The sequence below is a fragment of the Acanthochromis polyacanthus genome, chromosome 2, assembly GCF_021347895.1.
Source record: "Acanthochromis polyacanthus isolate Apoly-LR-REF ecotype Palm Island chromosome 2, KAUST_Apoly_ChrSc, whole genome shotgun sequence".
Lineage (NCBI taxonomy): Eukaryota > Metazoa > Chordata > Actinopteri > Pomacentridae > Acanthochromis > Acanthochromis polyacanthus.
In genome coordinates this window covers 37,919,913-37,942,060 of record NC_067114.1, presented here as the reverse complement: position 1 = coordinate 37,942,060, position 22,148 = coordinate 37,919,913, and the positions used below count along the sequence as shown (strand labels likewise).

The 22,148-nt window shown below is 38.6% G+C and overlaps 1 protein-coding gene across 4 annotated transcripts in view; it reads left to right on the top strand.

Moving 5' to 3' along the window:
• LOC110957842 (golgin subfamily B member 1-like) overlaps positions 1–5,740 on the top strand; it is a 48,166-nt gene extending 42,426 nt beyond the window's left edge. For 2 of the 4 annotated variants that reach the window (XM_051937604.1, XM_051937574.1), the window contains exons 23-29: positions 386–422; positions 1,040–1,189; positions 1,630–1,752; positions 2,422–2,522; positions 2,599–2,691; positions 2,775–2,892; positions 4,163–5,740. In XM_051937604.1, coding sequence (XP_051793564.1) covers positions 386–422; positions 1,040–1,189; positions 1,630–1,752; positions 2,422–2,522; positions 2,599–2,691; positions 2,775–2,892; positions 4,163–4,321 — 781 coding nt within the window. In that variant the 3' untranslated portion in view covers positions 4,322–5,740. The remainder of the gene's footprint in view (positions 1–385; positions 423–1,039; positions 1,190–1,629; positions 1,753–2,421; positions 2,523–2,598; positions 2,692–2,774; positions 2,893–4,162) is intronic. The other 2 variants (XM_051937596.1, XM_051937585.1) reach the window with 2 other exon arrangements.
• The last annotated feature ends 16,408 nt before the right edge of the window (positions 5,741–22,148 follow it).

Below are 22,148 nucleotides of genomic sequence, written 5' to 3'. Positions count from 1 at the left end.
GTTGGAAGATGCATTCAGCAAGGTGAAATATCTGAAAGTGATGTGCAGAATGGAAACACTGAATATGTAGGTAATGTAAGAATATAAGATATACGTAGTTTGTAGAGCCCCTCTTCTTTTCCCAGTTTGGCAACACCTGGAAGAATGCTCTACATTCTAATTCCATTAATAAAGAATCAAAGAAATGAATCTTTTGCTTTTGTCGTTTGGATGATTCATGACATAACTGTATAAAAGTGCATAGATGACATTTTTAGGTTCTCACTACTTATTTCCATGCAGGTGCATGGTTTTATATTAAAGTACAAAATGAGCCCACAGTGAGTGAAAATCTAACTCGAGCAAAAATGTTTATATTTGACACTAAAGTTTTTCTCTTATGTAGGTCTGAAACTGAGAAGAAGGAGCCTCTACCAGTCAAGGTATGTTCAACTTGGGAAGTGACTTTGTCAGAAGACTGTATGGGATGTTTGGTGGTCATATCTTTGAGAGCTGAAGCTCTACTTTAGAACTAGAAAAACTCAAAAGCCCACTGTTGTGATGCTTAAACTACTCTCAGATGTACATCACTGGATAAAAGCATCTGCTGAATGAAACTGTAGAACTGTAAAAGGACAGTGTGACTTTGTTCTGTTGACTCTTGTCTTATGAAGGCATGACTTCCGTATGTTCATGCAGAAATGATTGTGATGAACTCCTGCTCTTAATGAATTTACTGTTTGTAGATATTCTGCAAACTATAGGTGCTGTCTCTAAACTTTCTGATTTTGTACAAATATCTCCTTGAAGCAGAACCTTTCTCAACAAGTTGTCAGTAGAGTATATTAGAATGTCATGTTTTGGTTTTCTTTACCAGCCTTCAGTGTTTGTTTTTTTAAGATTGTTTCAAATTAGTTTAGATTTCTCACCTAACTGTTTGTGTGTCCAAAAACAATAAGCAATTTTTGATTTTTAATTTTAGCTAGAATCCCAGGTATAGTAAGTCAACAGTTGGGGTTCCTTAATTCCTTTGTTTTGCCTTGTTTTTCCTTCCATGCAGCAGGAAACTGTTGCTCTGGCGGATCAGGCTGGACTGGAGGACATGGTGGGTCGACTGGAGGCCGAGAGGCTGCAGCTTCACAGGAATCTGCAGCGCTGCATGTATGAGATCCAACAGCGAGACCAGTACTTCCAGCAACTAAACGCCAAGGTATGAACCAGCTGAAACAATTCATCTCAGTGTGCAGCTAAACTGAGGAAAGTCCTGGAAAGTTGTTTATATCACTGTAGCTGTTGTGTTCTCAAGTCTTGGGTAAAATAGGACATGATAATGAGTAATAATAGATATTTCTCTCCATAAACAAGTGGTGTAAAATCTAAAAAATATACTCTCCCTGCTCTCTGAAACATTAAGTAAGGATTAGTCCTTCATTTAGTAATGTCAGATCAGCTTGTGTGATGTAGGCAGCTGTTTGGTTAAACAACACAGCTGTAAAGTTAAAGCATTCAATGTTTTTTTACTACTTCAGCCTCTGAAAAATAAGAATGAAAGTGTTTCTTTGAGATGCTGAATCAACATGAATACTTAAATGTGCAAAAAGTCCATTCTGTCCGCTCTAACCGGATGTCTTCCTTCTTCAAACCCCACAGCTGCAGCAGTTGGTGGAGGAGAAAAGTGCTGTGTCAGCTCAGCTGAGGGCCGTCTCCCAAACGCTGAGGGACACTCAGAACCGCTGCCACTGGCTGGAAACACAAGTCCAAAGCCAGGCACAGGTACCACATCGAAGCATGCTGCTCTTCTAGACTGTAGCTGTGTCTGTTCCATTTTTTAATGTTTGTTTCATGTCTGTGCTGCTGCTGAATTCTGTAAAAAACCTTATAGAAGCTGCTTGTGCGTCTTTTCTGTCATTCTTTCTTCTATTTTTGTTGTTTTGGACAGAAAGAAATATAAATGACTTCAAAAAGTTCTCGACCTTATCGGGAAACGAGGGTGTAACACCCAATTAGAGGCTTCACTGTGCACCATAAAACCTGATATGACTGTAAAGAAAAACTTAAATATCTGAAGCAATCAAAGGAAAAATGAGAGGACAGCTTGGAGTTAGCGTGTTGTTGCTTCAGGACACGGGGCAGCAGTTTAAAGATGAATTGTCCTGGAGCAACAGCAGCTCAAAGCCTTTCTCCCCTTTGTTTTATTTGATTGCTTCAGATGTTTGAGTTTTTGTGGATGATGATATAAGAATTTATATTATAGTTACACCCCTTGTTTCCCAGTGAGGGCAAGAATTTTGCAAGTTTTCCTCCTTTGTTTGATTAGTTACACCTCCCAGCATTTCTCCATTCAGATTCATGTGTTTCTGTTCTGTTCTGCTGTTACCTGAGTCCACATAAACTGCATAAAATGTGAATATGTGCTTACCTGTGATGCTGTGTCTCCACCAGCAGGGTTTGGTGTACGCTGAAGTTGCTCCAGGAGCCCCTCAGGAGAAGACCAACGACTCCATGATCGCTGAAACTGCTGAAGCCACTCAGCTCAGAGAAAGGTGAAGACAGCAGCCCTCTGTGGAGTTTTTCACAGGTCTTATACACGCTACCATGTCTGTGTTTTTGTGTGTTCAGGCTGCTAGAGGTGGAGCTCAGTCTGGCTGATGAGAGGTCCAGGAGGGAGGCGGCTGAGGAGGCTCTACGTCTCGCTGAGGACAGAGCGAAGAGGTGACAGTCAAATGTAGTCACTTAACTATAATCTCCCTCTTTCAAACAAACTGCAGAAAGTTTGAAGAGTTCTTCTCTGTTAGCAGTGTTGCCTCCAGTCTGTCCAGAGACGCTCAGAGAGATTTCAGCATCGAGATGGAAACAGAGGAGGAGTGGGAAGCTCTGAGTCTCAACCCAAATCAGCCTCTGATAACACGAAAGGTACACTAATTTAGCACTTAATCACACAGCATGATTGGTTCACATCACCGCTGATTGTAGAATTCTGAGTTTTTCTGACTTTAGCATTGCTCAGCAAGCATTTCCAATATGTTTATCATGAGGCTTTCAGAGTTACGCTTCAGTGCAGAAGTTTCTGAATGATCACATTTTACGACCATTGAGGAGTTCACAATGTGTCTCCTGATGTCTTTACTGCAGGAGCAAAGCACGAGTTTCAAACAGTCATTTAATAGAGCTGAACCCGAATATCTGAATATTCGGTGGTTGTGGTGGTATCCGAATAATAATTTGAGATCACAAGACTCGGATTTTGGTCCTTTTGTTCAATGTATGGCGCTTATACAGGTGTGAGAGAAAAGTCTTTTTTGGTTTCTCTGATGTGTTTCTGGATGTATGGAGACATTGACAATAAAAATCTTCTATTCTGTTCTAAAGTTTTGGAGATTATATCCATGAAGCATTACTGCCACTAAAACAGGACCAATAATAGATGGAGAATAAGTGAGGAGGTTGTGCTGCCACATGTGAAGTCAGTTTACTGACAGATTTTGTCATACAGTGCCGTTCAAACGTTTGGCATCACTTAGAAATGTCTTTATTTTTGAAAGAAAAGCATTTTTTTCAATGACGATAACATTAAATTAATGAGAAAGTCTAGACATTGTTAATGTGGTAAATGACTATTCTAGCTGGAAACAGCTGATTTTTAATGGAATATCTCCATAGGGGCACAGAGGAACATTTCCAGCAACCATCACTCCTGTGTTCTAATGCTACATTGTGTTAGCTAATGGTGTTGAAAGGCTAATTGATGATTAGAAAACCCTTGTGCAGTTATGTTAACACATGAATAAAACTGAGTTTTCATGAAAAGCATGAAACCGTCTGAGTGACCCCAAACTTCTGAGGGTATGAAACCACTACAGCATGTTTTTTCTCTGTATGCTAAAGAGCTAGCATGTGTTAAACTAGCTAAATGAAATTCTTCTGTAATCAGACATTGACACAGTTTGTCTATCACTGTAGTCAAACAACTGAATATCATATCAAATGGTTTATTATTCTACAAATACTAGCTTTTTATGTTGATTTTTACTCATTTATGCTAGTAAGGCCTGCAGGTAGAGAGCTCTCAGTGCCCTGTGGCCTATTTAGCGACCAGTTCACTGGTTAAACGATTTCATGTGACTAAGATTTTCTTTCTTTGCTTTTTAATTGTAAATGTAATTGATGTGTTTGTTCTTTGCAGGTGAAAGGTGGGATGGTGGCGTGTCGGCGGTGGCTCAGAGGCAGAAGCCTTTACTTTTCCAGGCTGCTGACGAGTCGCGCTCGCTCTCGATATTTCTTCTTAGCGTATCTGCTCACGATTCACGTCGTCGTCCTCATGTGCCTCACTGGTGCCCTGTAGCACTCTGGGAAACAACACGAACAGGCCGAAGATTAAGACTGAAGGCTGGAAGAAAATGTTTCTATCAGCTAATTCAGATTATTTAAATGCTAGTATGCATGGTAAAACACTACAACCGACACATTTACGGTAATTTGAGATGCTCGTTGAGTCTTAGCTGTCCCGGTTAATCTTGCCGGTAAATCAATAGTATTTTCACCTTAAAGTTACCTGCACACGTTCTGCAAAGCGAGATAATATAACATTTATATTCCTGTTGTTAATGACGACATGGAAAGTTAAAGATGTCAGCTTTTAGAAGACACTTCTGTTAAACGGCTTTAATTTGATTTGAGATTCTGATTTTGTTTGGTGAGCAGAAAATGCATTTTTTTGTTGTTGTTGTTGTTTCTAGGTAAATCAAGCCTTAAAGTGTGATTCTGCCTTTTCTTTAAGGTGGATTCCTTGATTTCTTCAGTTATTTGTTTTAGGATTCACATTAGAAAGGAGAAAAGAAAGTCGACTGAGGATTGATCACGGCTTAAATGTAAAAAAAGAAAGCGCAGAAGGCCATATCCACTCAGTTAACATTACCGTCTGAGTTTAGTTTTAAACCTCCTCTCCATGTCGGGGACGCACCAGAAACCCAAACGTCGACACCAGCTGCTGCTTCTCTGCCTGCCTGAGTTCATACGTTGCACATAATCGTAATGCTGAGTTTAAACTATGCACTGACACTCCAAATGTGTACATACTCATCTCGAAGCACTACACCACTCCCTCCCCGTTCCCTTTAAAGCCAAAGGTGTCTGTATTTTGGCAGTTTGAGAGAGTCGCTCATCCCCCTTAGAGTTACTGGGAGACAGTGGGTTATAAAGCATCCTTAATTTAACTTCGGTATCATGGCGTGCCATTGAAAATGTACTGCGGTTAAAGCAGCGGATACGAAGTACATGCTGTTTGTATTTAAGATTTTCCTGTATTTATGTGCATCCACAGAAGGTACGCTGTACAGTATCTGTTATGTATGTATATATGCGTTTCTATCCCCTCTGCCTGACTGTACATTTGTTCTTGATTGTGTTGAAAATGGGGGTTGATAGGATGAAATACGATGGACTAACAAGCAGAAATGATGGTGAAAGAATCCTCCTGGCTTGTTCATTGATTGCTGTAATGATCTGTACATAAAGTGTGATTCATGGACGGAACAATGAACCGAATCTATTTATGAGAAGAAGAAAAAACAAAGGTTAACTACTGAAAATGTTCAGATGGCATATTTTCTCTACTGCCTCTATTTTTAAGAGTTAGCGATGCAGTCGGCCTTTTGACGGCACGAGGCTGAACTCTGTGCAATACTGTCAGAGGTGAACTTTTTCTGCTCACCCTTCACCATCTCGAACGAAGTTTAATAAAGCTTCTTGAAGTTTTCTTTCACTCTGCTCATACGATGTGTCTTTTACAGTCTGTGGTGCTATTTTTTTTATTAATCACAGCTACCAGATAGTTGCTTTGAATTAACTTTGGCTGAAGATTTTTCCGAAGTCCAAACAGATTCATATCAATAACAAATTTTTATTTATAGTTCATTTTAATTTGACTGTTTTTTTTTTTTTTTTTCTTTACTGAAAACAGCACAAGTGACTACAGATGTTAAGACATTTAGTTGTAGATGCAAATGATGAATTTGAACTTTTCTGGTAGAATTTTTTCTTATGTTTTTACTAAAAGTGCCATATTCAAAATTATCCTACAGCTGAGGACAAAGTGATTCATAATGAAGTCAAATTTAGGTTTCTGTTGGTTTTTATTCAATTACTAGGTTTCTTCTGAGTGAAAATAACACAGACAAGTGACAAAAGATGGTAAGACATTTTGTTACAGATATAAATGATGAATTTTTCAGTATTTCTTTTTTTCTTACATTTTTAGTAAAAAATACTATGTACAGTTGAGCTTAAAATTAATCACACTGATGACAAATTTAGATTTTTAGTGAGTTTTGTTAGGTTGAACCAGTAAGTTTCTTCTGACTGGAAATAATGTAAAGAAGTAACAAACCATTAAGACATTTTGTTCTAAATGTTATTGATGAAATTTCACCATTTCTCTGTTTTTTTCAGACATTTTACTACAAAATGCAGCGTCCAAAATGATTTTTGCATACATTACTGTATTCTGTCGCTTGCTTATGATGGGGCCATATGCAGTTGAGCCAAAAATTATCTGAATTAATTGCAATTTTCTTTTTATAGTGAATTTTAATTCAATCAGTAGTTTTTTTTTCTCACTGAAAATAACATAAACAAGCGACAAAAGATTGTTAGACATTTTGTTATAGATATTAATTTTTTTTTTTAAGTATTTCTATGGGGTTTTTGGTTACATTTTTATTGAAATACTATATCTGACATTATTCATACCCCGCTTTCATCTTCTGTCACTTGCTTCTGATGAAGCCACATACAGTGAAGCCCAAAAATCATTCATGGTGAAGCCAAATTTAGATTTTAGGTGATTTTTTTAATGGTTTTTTATTATTATTATTTCTGGCTGGAAATAACATAAACAAGTGACAAAAGATGGTAAGACATTTTTTTAGAGATATAAATGATGAATTTTCACAATTTGTTTTTTTACTTACATTTTTCCCTAAAAAAAAAATACCGTTTCCAACATTATTCACACCCCGATGCTGTATTTTGTCACTTGTTTATGATGAGGCCATATACTCTTGAGCTTAAAACTTATCATACTGATGCCAAACTTTGATTTTTCTTCATTTTTATTTCCCTAATATGTTTCTTCTGACTGGCAATATGACAAACAAGTGGCAAAAGATGGTAAGACATTTTGTTACAGATGTAGATGATGAATGTTCAGTATTTCTCTGGGTTTATTCTCACACTTTTTCTGAAAATTCCATATCCAAAATGATAATTCGTACACTGTTATCACGTTCTGTCATTTGTTTATGAGGAGACCATATACTGTTGAGCTTACAGTTAGTCACACTGATTCCAAATTTAGATTCTTAGTGACTTTTTTTGTTGAACCAGTAGGTTTCTTCTGACTGGAAATGATGTAAACATGTTACAAGATTGTTAGACGTTTTGTTCAAAAGATAGTTCTGATTTTTTTCTTACATTTTTTACTGCTCTATCCAAAATTATTCATACCATCTTCTATCACTTATGATGAAACCATAGAGAAAGTCCAAAATGATTCATAGTTATGCTAAATTTAGATTTTAGGTGATTTTTTTTTAATTCAATCAATCGATTTTTTTTCTGGCTGGAAATGACAAACAAGTGATGTGAAGATGGTAAGACATTTTGTTACAGATGTTTATGATGAAATTGGATTATTTCTGTGTGTTTTTTTTCCTTTGGTTTACATTATTGCAAAAAAAAGCTATTTCCAAAATTACTCATACCCATTGCCATCTTTTGTCACTTATGTCATTTCCAACCAGAACGAACCTATCGATCCACTAAAAAAATTCATTAAAAGCATGAATAATTTTAGGCTTGACGATACCGTACCTTGATGTACACTATCACCAAACGCTGTAATGCAGAGATTACAATACTATCAATGGAATAATTCCTGACTTCTCTCAGATGAGACTGAAGCTGATGATTTCAGAACCCCACCTCCCGACAGCGAGGCACGACGGTGGCAGCATCATGGCTGCTTCCCAGCAGGAGATGGATCAAAGCTGAGGAGGATGAGTGCAGCTAAATGTGATAATAATCAGAACTGAAAACCTGCTGCAGAGAACATGAGCTCACAGTGGGGTGGAGGTTGTCCCTTTCTTCTACGTATTTGCATCTTGTATTGTGTGCTTAATTGTACTTTTTGTAAACATGGCAGCTGTAGTAGTATTTAATAGCAGGAAAACCATTTCTTAGAGTCTATTTTCTGCAGACCCACATTTTGCAGCAACTCTCAGTCGTCATGCTGGGACATGAAGACTGATTCCTCCAGAGACTGCAGCCTGAGAACAGAGGACATTTAGCTTTGAAGTAACAGTTTGGGTTTGATGGTCTGAGCTCAGGCTCTGCACTGTCACATTACAGTCTTCTACAATTTGTAGTGAATATTATCATTTAAAAAAAAACAAAACAAGCTGAAGATAAATCATCTTCTAATAGCCAAAAAAAGAGAAGGAAAAATACAGCAAAATACGCTGTCCAAAAGAAGCACCACCTGGATTTAACTAAGCAAATGGTTAAGAGCCTTTCATTGGATAATTACTGCAGTGATTAATACGTTTCAGCTGCAACAACTTATTTAACCTTAGCTGATGCAGTGAGGAGCTTCTCATTTCTTAGACAACCATGTTGGAAGACATATGCTGTGGTCATGGAAAGCAGAAGCAGCACATTCTGTATCAGAAGAGTCAAATTATTGGCCTGCATCAAATAAGAAAACATCTAAGGAGATTTCTGAAACTACTAAAATCAGGTTATACAAAGGGAACTCCAGGGATTGGGACCAAACAGCTATGTAGCTCTAAGAAAACCGTTGATCAGTGAGGCTAATCAGATGAAAGAGGTTTCAATTTGCTGTGAAGCATAGAGATTGGATTCTGGAGCAATGGAAGAAGATCAAATAATATGAGGAGTCCAGATTTACCCGTTCTAAAGTAATGGGCACATCAGGGTAAGAAGAGAGGCAGATGAAGTGATGCACTCATCATGGCTAGTGCCTACCAGCCTGTGGGGGTTAGGGTTATGATCTGGGGTTGGTCAGGTTCAGCAGCGTTCTGTTCCCAAAGAATGAGGTCAGCTGATACCTGAATATACTGAATGACCAGGTCTTTCCATCAATGGAGTTTTTCTTCCTTCACGACATATTCCTAGATAATGATGCCAGGATTCATGAGGCTCACATCATGAATGAGTGGATCAGGGAGCGTGAGACATCATTTTCACACATGGATTGGCCTCCACAGAGTCCAGACCTCAGCCCCACTGAGAATCTTGTGCAGCGGTCCAACTCTCCCATCATCAGTATAAGATCTTGGCAGAAAATTGATGCAACTCTGGACAAAAATAAATGCTGCGACATTACAGAAGCTTATTGAAACGAGGCCACGACGAACATGTGTCGTTCTCAGAACTAAAGGCGATCCAACAAAATATTAGAGTGTGTGACTTTGTTTTTTGGACGGGCCATGTCTAGTAATGTCAGTGATGTGCTGCAGGTAAAGTCTAGTGTATTTCTGTGTAGTGAAAACACAAACATTTCATTTCTTTCTTTTATTGCTTTCTCACATGCAGCAAATGAGTCAGTCTGCTCACATTAAAATGGGTTTTTCATCCTAATGGAAGAGATTAGAAAGGAAAAAATTTAATGAAACCTGCTGAGAACGGGGGTTAAACTTGTGAGGAGGGGAGCCCTTGTCTAGCGACGTCTGGGCTCACAAATCAGACTGCAGACAGTAGAAACAGAAGAAACAGGGACTATTTCTTCAGTAGAAAATAGTTCTCATTAGAACTATACATATTGTGTTCTGTGGAGGTTTCTGGAAAGACATTTTGCAGCAGAATTATGTTGTACCACAAAGTAAATTCAATTTATCTGCACTGTTTTTGTGGCATTTCCAGAATATTCTATTTTTTTTAACTTTATTTCATTTGTGTACATTCTATATGTTTTGGCAACATGGATGAAACAACATGTTTAATATATCTGAAAAATAAATGTTTACGTAACACTTTGCCATGTGCCAAAGACAGTATTACATGACCCCAAAATACAGTGAGGATGCAGATCATTTTATTTTTCAAATCTGCATTTAATTTAACAATCCTGCCAGACATAAGTAAGTGTGTCTTTGCACTGACCCAAATAAATTATCTACAGCAATTTTTACACACAAGACAACAAACAATTTTCTGCTTACCTACTTTTTTTTATTACCTTAAGTATGTAGAACAGTTCTTGCCCGCAGTCAACACTGTAAATAATAAAAAAGGATATTGCTCAGTTTTATTTGTCTGCAGCTGCTTTAATCTGGTCTAACACATGCAAATACACAGTACTTTATATGTGTGGTAATAGCAGAGGTATGTCTTTGTGAAATTTATTGTGTGACCAAAGAAATGTTTGCAGTTTGTCGCATAATCAGGCCTGACATTTACAATTCTCTCTCCTTTTTATGCTGTTTATACATGATATAGCCAATATCCTTGTTTATATCTGAAGACTAGACCGCAGTTAACATAAATTACAGATCAGTTTTATACATAGAATCTAGAAACAGTCTCTTTTTCAACTATCCTACAGGGTATAGTCTTGAAAATATGAAGCTGCTTTGATGCATTAGTGTTATTTCAGTCGCAGTGCAGGACCTGCAGTCGGTTTTGGGCAAGTAGAAAGCTGCATTGTATGAGTTGTATTGGCTCTTCAAATCTGTTTTAATTGGTGAAAGCAAACGAATTAGCCATAGTGCTGAGAACAGAGCAGGTAGCATCATGCACAGACAAGAAAAAATACATAAATGATCCAACAACAAAAAACTCCGCTATGGATGTATAGAAACAGGGTGACAGACATTTGTTCCGTTTATCTCCTGATTTTGAATACAATAAAAACAGGAAATTTTTATAAAATTCAAATATGTACATATTAATTAATTTAATTGTATTTATACAGTGACAATAAAGATATATTGAGTTTTGGTAGTTCTACAAATGACCTCTAGAGGGAGCTATATGACAGCGTTGCACTAATTGTTGCTATAACGCCAGTGAAGGAGAAAAGTTCTATTAGCTTAGTGTCAGATGTGTATAATGAGGAGACGCTGGTTTAGACATTATTATTTTTTATCGTTATTTGTTTTTCTATTTGGAATTCTGATGAATGTTTTTGTTATTTACATCAATTAATTTACCTTTTGGGATTTAAGCTGCAAATCTCTGGTAAGTCAATTTAGCATAGCAAGCTAGCTATTAGCTGCACGGAAACTCTATTCTGTGCTTCTTTTCTAAACTATCGTGTTATTTGTTTAAATTTCTTTGCCTTGGAAATTTTGTTAATTGGTCGGAGAAATGGTATAAGAGTGCAAGTATGATTTTCAGGATTTTTTTATTTTTTGCTGCATGACTAAAGGATGCTAAACATGGGCAGTCTTTGCTAGTAGCACTGGAAACTACGTTTTGTTTTCACCCTCACACCCCTGATAAATTTGATTTATATTGAGTTTTTCCTTGACTGGTAGGTTTCTTCTGGCTGGAAATGACACAAACAAATGACAAATCAAAGTAAGACGTTGTGTTAGAGATGTTAATGATACATTTTAGCTATTTCTATGGTTTTTACCACTTTTCATTATTACTGCCATTTCCTAAATGATTAACATCTCTTGACTTTATCACAAAGTTTTGAAAAAAATAAAGCCTCTATACTATTCCTAATGGTAATCGTAATTTGTACCATATTCTACATAGTTTTTTTAAATACACAATACAGTGAGAACAGCCAGTGCAGAAAGTCTCTGACCAGTTATCATTCAGTTGTAAGTCATAGAATACAATATGGGACTATAAAGCCATATCCAAGTGGTCTCAAGTATGAGTGGTCACAGTGCAAAGTGGACATCAAAAAGTACAAGGAGTTCCACACTGACAAATCTTCAAAGGTGTGATATGAAACTAAAAGTGAAACCTGCACTGGCAAGAAGAATCTAAGGATCATCGCCAATGTCATCCTGAAAAATCTGAGCTATCTTAGCAACATGTCAGTGAGATGCTGAACAAGGCAGGTCTCCAGACACTGATGAAAGAGGACAGCATTCCTCAAAGACAGGCATTCAAAAGCTCTCCAAGCTTTTACACAAGCTCATCTGTACCAAAATGGAAGCTTCAGTTCTGTTCCCAGATGAGACGAAAATTGACTGAGAAAAGGAGAACCGTTTCACCTCAAGAAAACCATACATGTGGTGGCGGCAAGTTAACGTGATGCTTTGCGGGTATTTTTCAGTCGACAGGTCTGGTCATCTTGTGGACAAAAACTTGTCCATGTGCAACATTGGAGCTTCGAACTAGACAATGATTTGATCTAACATTCACAGGCAGCAATATGAACATTTTGGAGTCCAAACCTGAGGAAGTGAGGACCAGAGTGATGGAAAAGAAGGCTTCAAACCTCAAAGACCTGAAGATCATCACAAGTGAGGAGAGGAACAAAATCCCAGAGGAAACATGCAGAAAGCGAGTTAGCATTTCTAAGAAATGTTTGACTGATGTGGAGGCAAAAAAAAGGCTTTGACACTTCAATTAGTTTGATTTTAAGGAAAGGTATGAAAAGTTTGTCCATGGTGCTTTTAGTAAAAACCTAAAACAACATAGAAATAGTTAAAATTTAGCATTTGCATCTCTAACTTACTGTCTTTTGTCACTTACTTGTATCATTTCCATCCAGAAGAAACCTATTAATTTAATAGAAATTTTCTCTGAATGCAAATTTGCCTCTCCATGAGAAGTTTTGGGCAAAACTGTATCTAAATGATGTAATGTGCATGTGAATCCACTAGGTGTCGCAGTCTGTTAATGTGTAGAACAAATCTTTTCTCTAATTGGGTGGTTTGTTGATATGAATGGGAAAACGGAAGAGGTGGCTTCTGTATCTTGTCCTTGTATTGTTCGTGGATTTGGCCCATTTTCTCATTTTTCACGAATTATTTCAGCTGCTGGATACAACAGCTGATTTAAATCCTCTACGGCCGGGCTTCCAGCTCATAAATATGAATGAGGAAATTCTCCTTTTTTTCTCTTTTCTGACAGAATCTCATCTCATCCGGTCCTGTTCAAGACACAGCAGCAGGTTTTCTCAGAGCGACTTCAATATTATGTTCTGTCAAGCTGCTGTTTTGAGGTGAATTACATTTCTTTGCCTTTTGCGTTGATTTTTCATTAATGCATCGTCACATTTAAATCTCCTGCTTATTACCATAACAATCAGTTTTGTCCAAGATTAGACTTTTCTTCTTTTTGTTGCTGACAAGGATGAATCACCCGTTTCCACATTTATACGCTGTGCAATTTTCACGCTTCACACTGACGTGAAGTCAGTTTGGATCTCATGCAGGAAACCACTCAGACTGGGCTCTAATGAAAGAAGGAAAAATCTCTGCATCTCGGCTCGCTCCTGCAGCCTTCACACTCTTTCTATCTATCTCTTTCCCAGGCAGAGTAAAAGCAGCAGCAGCAGTCCTCCAGTTTGCCGTTGACCCAGTTGCCTCCAGCACCAGAGGAAGAGAACCGGAGGAGTAGGAGAAAAGGGGCGGGGAGGAGGTAGAGGTGAAAACATGTGGGAGACTGCTATGATTAATGTGCTTTCAGAGATGGAGTGAGCGTTAGAAATGGAGAGCGGCGAACAAGGGCACCTGCCATGTGTGCTGGTGGGGGAGAGAGTGCAAGTAGGCTAGGTAGTAAGGTATAGCTCAACAAACACACGACCCCATCTACATCTTGATGCATCTGCAAGAAAAACACTGAAAATCTGCAGCAATTAACGCAACAAAGGTAGTTTAACATGAGATAGGCTGAAGCGACCTCTGTCTGCCGTCCCAGCACGTTGTTTAATCATCATTACGAAACTAAACCGAGTCCCTCCACTGAAGCCTTCGATGATTTCTGTTCTGTCTCTGGGGAAGGACTCTTTTCAGATAAATCAGAGGAGATGTCATCATCAGGCGTCCCGCTTTGATCCTCCTGATACCAGCAGGATCGATGACAGCAGTGGTGACCTCCTCCTCGACACCACGGAGGGAAGGTGTTCAATCCTGATCCTCCCAAATGTTAGCGGAGCCTTCGACTCTCGGTGATGCTTTGCTTCATCGCAGGCTTGAAGCTCGGGATTGATTAGCCTTTTTTTTTTTTTTTTTAAATTAGAGCCTGATGGTGTTCCACAAGGTTCTGCTTCCTAATATTCTCAAAATATTCATCTTATTCCACCTCTGCTGACACAATCTTGTTAGTTCAGCTTGTGCTCAGTAGGAATGTTTGTGAAATCTTATAGAGTTTTAACCTTAGTGTTTAAATTAGTCATGTAAATTTGTCATGTAGAGATCAGGATACATGATTTATCGTTTCAACTTCGATGCTGGATTGTATGCATAGTCACATTGCAGGAAGTGTGAAAGGAAATGAGCTAAATTAAGCCAAACAAGTAATTCTGCAACTTTTTTTGTTGCTAAATACAAAAAGAAAACTCACACACAGTTCTTATTCTTCTTGACTAATCTACAAGGTAAGTTTGGCTGATATGTTCTTTACTCTGATTTCATCGTTCTTGGAGTTTGCTTAGGAGTTTTTCTTTAACTATTTAAAAGACGTGATGTATGTTGTCATGCAGGCTGTAAATACGCACTATAAAAAGAAAGATTTGGTTGCAAAAAGGAACACAGGCCAGTGAATGGAAATATTTTGGCCACAGAAACGATGACACAGACACTTTGTCAGTAGTGTCCCTCTGCACGAGGCAACAGTTTGTTTGTTTGACCATTTAAATCAGCACCTCTGTGTGCTTCAAAGCTCTTTAAGCTCTGTGTGATGAATGTGATGAATGCAAAGCCAGATCTGAATGCCCATCCAAAGCGAAAACACATTTTGAAAGCATTTACCAGTGTTGCACCAGATAAAAAAAAAGGCTCAAACAGCAGAGACAATCTCTGTTGTGATAACGTCATGAAAGACATGATACCAGTTCACACAGTTACCAAAGAGGGTTTTAAAAACTTGATCCGGTCACTCGATAAGCAGCATGTAACGCCATCATGCACCTATTTGTCTCGAGTATCTATCCAAGAGCTGTATGAAAAATGTAGAGCACAAGTTTAAACAGAGCTGTCATAAATGGAATGTTATGCAGCTACAAGAGAGTTGTGGTTCAGTCAAATAACAGTGTCCTACATAAGTCTGACCGCTATATTAACGAGCACAAACAACTAAAGCGTCATTGCTTGCAAACTGCATTTTTCCCAAATGATTAAGTGTGAGCATTGTAACATTCACCTGCCCGGTCCTGTCGTGGGTTGCCTGGTGACAGACACTGCTACAGACGCTGCTGCAGCCGTGCGTTTAAAAATGCCTCCAGCCAAAACTCCAACACGTCCAAAGAAGCAAAAACATTTGCGAAAGTACAGACGTGAGTGGGAAGAGTCGAACTCCTGGCTTGACAGCGTTAATGGCAATAGGTACAGGGCAAACTGTGTTTTCTGTTGCTCATAGACAAGCTGAAGTAAGGCAGCATCAGGAGACCAACATGTAAGAAACATGAGAACAGAGAGAACAACCAGCAGGTCACAGTTTATCATCCCCAATCATCTCCTGAGGTCCATATGGTGACACCATGATGAGATAAGCTAGATTTCCTACAGTATCTGGTTGTGAATTTACCAGATTATGCTTATAATCATGCTGATGTGGTCATATACTCTACAATATTTTAGTGACTCAGTAAATGCCGAAGTTGTTTATATATATTTTTTAATGCTTTTAAGTTTTTAATAGACATTTATTGAATTGCCTATATGTAATCAATAAATGGACTTTGCCCATCTCAAGAAATACTCACTCAGAACTCTGATATGTTCAGAGTACTAAAGAAATAAATATATGCATACACACATAAATGGGTTGATACATTAATTGTGTTAAGATAAGATTTGTATTTAGAAATAAATGTTTTTTTTTTAGAATTTATTTGTACAGTAATCTGCATTGAAATGCTTTTTTAAAAATACAATCTACCACTCCTTGGGTGGTAGTGGCCCTGAGGAGCCGTGGTGGGCACCCTTTATTGTCATTTCTGAAAGGTAGCAGTCCTAGATTTTGCAAATGTGAGATACAGGCTCACCATGCAGTTTTAGCATTCAATACAACATGGTGGCACGGAAAAGCACAAAAAAAAACCCTCTGAAACCTTCTCAGCCACGAGGCTTACAGATGCTGGCTCCACCACTTCAAAACAAAACCTCACAAGACAAACAAATGAGCTAAAGATCGCCACATACACAGCCTGTCACACACATCCATCAGTGCTGTGGATCATCTTGGCGAATTAATTGGATCTACCTCGACTGACAAAGAAGTCATAATACACTTTTATTTTAATCAGAGCTTTAGAATCTAAGTTTCTTTTCATCAGAGTTTAAAAATTTAAGTTATTAAAGGTTATATTGACAATTTACTGTCAATTTAGTGCATCCAAAAACAAATACATATTTTTACTGTTATCAAGAGGCGTCTCATTGACATGATGTGGCAGTTCAGCTGTTGGGCTTGTTTTGGGCTTGTTTCCATAGAGCTGGCTGCTTGTTTCTATCGCGAGATCTGGCAACACTGCTGAAGGGGCTGCTCTTAGACCTCACTCATGTGGACGACAGTTGGGCTTCAGCGTGGCCAGCAAAATGTGACAGTAGGACACCAGTTAGGATGGGTTAGACCACACGGTAATATAACTGTGCTCAATGCATTAAACGCTTAGCCTAGCCACGCTAGACCCAGCTCTTAAGACACAAGGGTCTAGGAACGCTGGACAGGGAGGGAGGCGGGCTAAAAGGTTGTCTTTCAAATCACTCTGCAGCAATTGAGTAGGTATACAGCCAATCAGCGCAACGAATAGGCTGACGTAGTTCCTAGAGCGCCGGCGGATTGTGGCTAAGTCCCATTAGCTTCCCAACCAGCGGAGCCAACTGGTATATTAAGGATTTGCCATATCCCGTCGGCATAAGTCCAAATACGTCTTTCTTCTCAATGAAACACTTCAGTGCCGTCCTTTGTTTATCTTTCAAGTTGAATTTTAGCTTCAAATCTTTAAGGGCTGTGGCCAAAGCCGAGTCGAAAGATAACTCTTTATTGTGCGCCGGTTGTTTCTGTCAGAATCGTCGCGCCTCTGTCGTCACTTGGTTACGCCCGCCTTCTGACTCTACACTTCATGGTGATTGGTCCGGCCAGTTTAAGGAGAATCCAGCCTCGAGCCTTATGGAGGGTAACTAGACCCACCCTGGCAGCGAATTAAATTCGTTGCTGTGGGTTGTCGGCTAGGCTATTAAACGCTAATACTGTTTAAGTTCACATGAAGTGTTTGTTTGCGAGACTAGCCACGGTTTCCAGTGAGCCTGGGCCTTGCTAATTTTCACTTATGTAGCAAGCTAACTTTAGAGGCAGAGGGAGAGGGAGGATCCTCTGTGAAGGGTTTTTTTTGTGTGTGTGTGCTTTTTGGTAATTACAACCTGTGGTTCTGACAACAGACTAAGTCAAAAGAAATCACACATTGACTCAGACTTTACATGACATTAAAGTGCAACTAAACCCCCAGTCACAGCAGGTTTCCATGCACTGTTTGAAAACTACATTCTGCTTGCTTAATCCTGTTTTTTTAGAAATTTGGTGCCAAGGTCATAACACCAACACTGATGTGTTTCATCATAGTATGGTCATATCGTTTAGTTTACAGCTCTAAAAACGTTTACATGTTAAGAACGTCTTTAAACTTTAAGTTGTCCACATCAGATGGTATCATAGCTAACAATGAAGATTATCAAAGGAAAAATAGAGTTTAGTCAGTGTGAATCTTGTAGAAGACATTAAAGAATGAAGAGGAAGGGAAAAACCACCAGCTTTTCCCAGCCTAAAAGAAGAGAGGAGGAAGAACATCCCAGAGAGGAGATGGAGGAAGAGTTCAGAGAGAGAGAAATGAAGGCATGCAGAGCTCAGACAGAGAAGGGTAAATCAGAGACTATCTCTGGTCCACATGGTATGAATATTGCTTTAGTATTATATATCTGAGTGAGACATAACCTGTGGCAATAATGACCTTTTTGGACAAAATGTTATCTGATGTAGTTCATCTTTTAAATTTAAGATGAGAAGTAGATCCTTAATTCTTAAGAATATCCAAATATTGGATTATAGAATTATTGTAAGAAATGTCCCAAATAAAGAGCATCAAAAAATAAAACCACAAATCTAAGACAATGAATAAAATTATCTGGACTCTGACTGATGAGTTGATAATGCAATCATTGTAACAGGCCTACCATAAGCATAGATCACATAAATGCATATTTCCCATTGTCTAGTCTTAGTGTCAGCCGGCTGCAAATACAAATGATATTTACTTATTTAACATACTTAATTTGACAATGCCTGCTGGCTGCCAGTCTATACACACACAGCCTGAAACATAGATACACACACACACACACACACACACACACACACACACACACACACACACACACACACACACACACACACACACACACACACACACATATATATATACACATAACTCCTCATAGCTCCCCTACTCTCAACTCGGTTGCCCTTTTTATGTTTTATGTTTTTACATGTGACAATGTTTTTTGTGTTTTGTTAAGTGTTTTATGTGAGCTGCTGGATACAATTATTTCCCTATGGGGATAAATTATCTATCTATCTATCTATCTATCTATCTATCTATCTATCTATCTATCTATCTATCTATCTATCTATCTATCTATCTATCTATCTATCTGTGTGTGTGTGTGTGTGTGTGTGTGTGTGTGTGTGTGTGTGTGTGTGTGTGTGTGTGTGTGTGTGTATACACACATGTATGCCACCCCTAAAATGTGTCTGCCACCTCTTTGCCACCCTATTAATTTTTTTCTCGATCTGCCCCTGTGCAGCACTAATATTAGATTTTAAGATTCTTTACCTTAGACTTCTAAAATTGTAATGTTAGTCTTACCTCTTTGTTGGAAAGCACTTTGCATCAGCATGCTGTTGTTGTAAATGAGCTTTATAAATAACAGTGACTTAAGTTAACATATGACGAAGGCAGTTATCAGTTTCACACAACCAACAGACACCAAGCAACATTAGGATTTATTTACAGGTGAGTTTCTCCATTTGATGACTACAAGTCCAACATTCACTTCAGGAAATGGAAATCTTTGGGCTTTTTGTATCAAAATTCCCCATGGCTTCAGTGATCTACAGAGCTCATATGCTGAAACAAGTCACCTGCTGCTGGAAACGTCAAGACTGAACTACACTGATCAGCCCCGACATTAAAACCACTGACAGGCAAAGTGAATAATGATGAATGTATCATTCACATGACACCTGTCAACAGGTGAGATACATTAGGCAGCAAGTGAACACTGAGTTCTTTAAAGTGATGTGCAGCAGAAATAGACAGTGTGAGGATCTGAGAGTCTTTGACAAACTGTAATGGCAAGACAACTCAGTCAGCATCTCTAAAACAACAGGTTTAGTGGGATGGTTCCAGTATGCAGTGGTTACCTAAAATGCCACAAGGAAGCACAACTGGTGAACTATGGAGAATGAAGACTGGTCAATGTAATCTGATCTCACAGAAGATCTATTGATCTGCCTAACCATAACCATAACCCTAACACGATCTGCTGAAAACCTTCAAGCTGCTTTGATTGAAAGATGTCACCTACAACAGACATTTGAGCATCAGAACTGGACCATGGAGGAATGGAAGACCATGACCTGATCTGATGAATTTTCTTCTCCATCATGTGGTGGAGAGGAGATGGCAGCAGGATGCATTATGGGAAAGGTGAGCCAGTGTGCAGTGAGTCATTTTCTGCTGGGAAACTATTAGCCTTGCACTGGTGTGGACGTTATCTTGACACCTAGCTAAACATTACTGCAGACCATCTTCACCCTTTCAATGGGTTTCCCTGATGACCTCTTTCAGCAGAATAATGCTTCCTGTTGTGCAGCACACATTGTCCAGGAGGGTTTGAGGAGCATGACCAAGAGTTCAACTTGTTGACTCTACAGTTCTACAGTTTCATTTAGCAGATGTTTTTTTTATCCAAAGTGACAGACAACTGAGAGCAGATGCAACGCAAGTATGGATCTAGTCAGGAGAAAACAACCTGGATAAGAGCCATAAAACAAGTGTGATAATAGGACCTTGGTTCATACAAGCAAGGCAGGAGGTAATAGGATTTTTTTCTTTATTTTTCTTTTAGCACTCTGTCAAGTGCAAATGTGTTCAGTGAAGAGCTGAGGTCTTTAGTCTTTCCTTAAAGACTGAGAGAAATTCAGATCAAAGACACATTGGTAACTTGTTCCACCACCGGAGAACCATGGAGGAGAAGAGTCTAGCTATCGACTGGTCCTGTTGTGGTGGTTATATCAGAAACCTTTTGTTGGTCAAATGAGAAATTTCAGGTAGGAGGGAGCTGTTGTCATTGTAGTTTTGTAGGCAAGTGTCAGCATTTTGAATTTTATTTGGGTAGCAATTGGAAGCCAGTAAAGCGATCTAAACAGTGGGGTGAACTTAGGGTCCAAATTTCCCAAATCTTAACTTGTGGAATGTTCTTAAGGATATAAAGTCCAATACATGAAGATCACATCTTGCAACTTTCAGGACTTAAAGGACTTGTTGCTAATGTCCTGGTACTTGATACCACCGTACACTATCAGAGATCTGAGAGTCCAGGCCTACATGGGACAGAGCTGTTTCAGTGCAACAAATGGAACTGGCACAATATTAGCTTATTTGTTATTTGTACATTTTTGCAAGGACAGCACACAATTAAGAGTTCTGTTGAGGGAACAACCACAGAGCAACGAATGCATTAAACAATGCATAACTTCAAAGTCAGTGTGAGCTGATAAATTAAATCAGTAAACACAACAAATAATCATTAGTGGTGACAATTTTGCATTGACTTAAGCCACATCTTGAGGCTGGTTTTAAATAATACAAAGCTTCCTTAATCTCTGATGTTTGTTTCAATGTGATTCCACTTCTTCACTGCTTTAATTGACAAAGCGGACTGAACAAATAGTCTTTCTGAATAGTCCATCCATCCATCCTCTATACACCGCTTTATCCTCATTAGGGTCGCGGGGGGTGCTGGAGCCTATCCCAGCTGACTTGGGCGAAGGCAGGGGACATCCTGGACAGGTCGCCAGTCTGTCGCAGGCTTTCTGAATAGTGATACCCAATAACCTCCAGTAGAAAGGTGGTTTGAATGTCATAGTGTGTACAGTAAATTTGCCTTAAGTCTAATTTAATTCTCTTCTCTTAAGTGGACTTTTCCATCTGCGTAAACAATTAGTTTTTGAAGATCAGTGGAAATGACCAACAACGCTGGGAAAACTCATCCCTACATGATCTAGTGGTTCAAGGTGAAACTTCCACTGCAGGCCACCTGATGTGTTTATCCACCAACACGACTCATTTACAAAACTGCTCCTCTTACTAATTTCATCCAGTCTTCTTAGATTTGCTCCAGACGAGATGACCTACCAGGAAGATTGGTCTAAATTGAGCCAGGATGAATAAACAGCTGGTTCACTGTGAGTTAATTGGTTTGTGGTAACTGCATTGTGAATTTGTTAGAAAATATGTAACAGTAAAGCAGCAACACTGAAAGACCCTGGGGTTGAGGAGCCTGTTGCACAAAACACCTCAAGTCAGGAGTTAAAGCTTCAGTTGCTTAAAGTTTTCTCCTTGTTTACCTAAATTTAAAGTTTTTTTTAATTATTATTTTGTTTGACTTGGTCTTTAGGGTTTACTTCAAACTGAACTATTTCACAAAGATCTTGTCAACCAAAGTATGAAAAATGAATTTACGTTACCTCTGGTGCTATTTTAAATCTGTCATGTTTGAGGTTATTAAATGAAGAACAGAAATAGCTTGAGACTTTTCTTTTTGCTGTTAATTGCAGATCAAATTCACTTTTTAGAATGCTCTATTTTAGATCTTTTCCTCCTCTGATCAGTTTGATTTTCTCATCTTGTCTCCTGCTGTTTTCATTTTTTTATTACAAAAATCTATTAGTGTAATCCA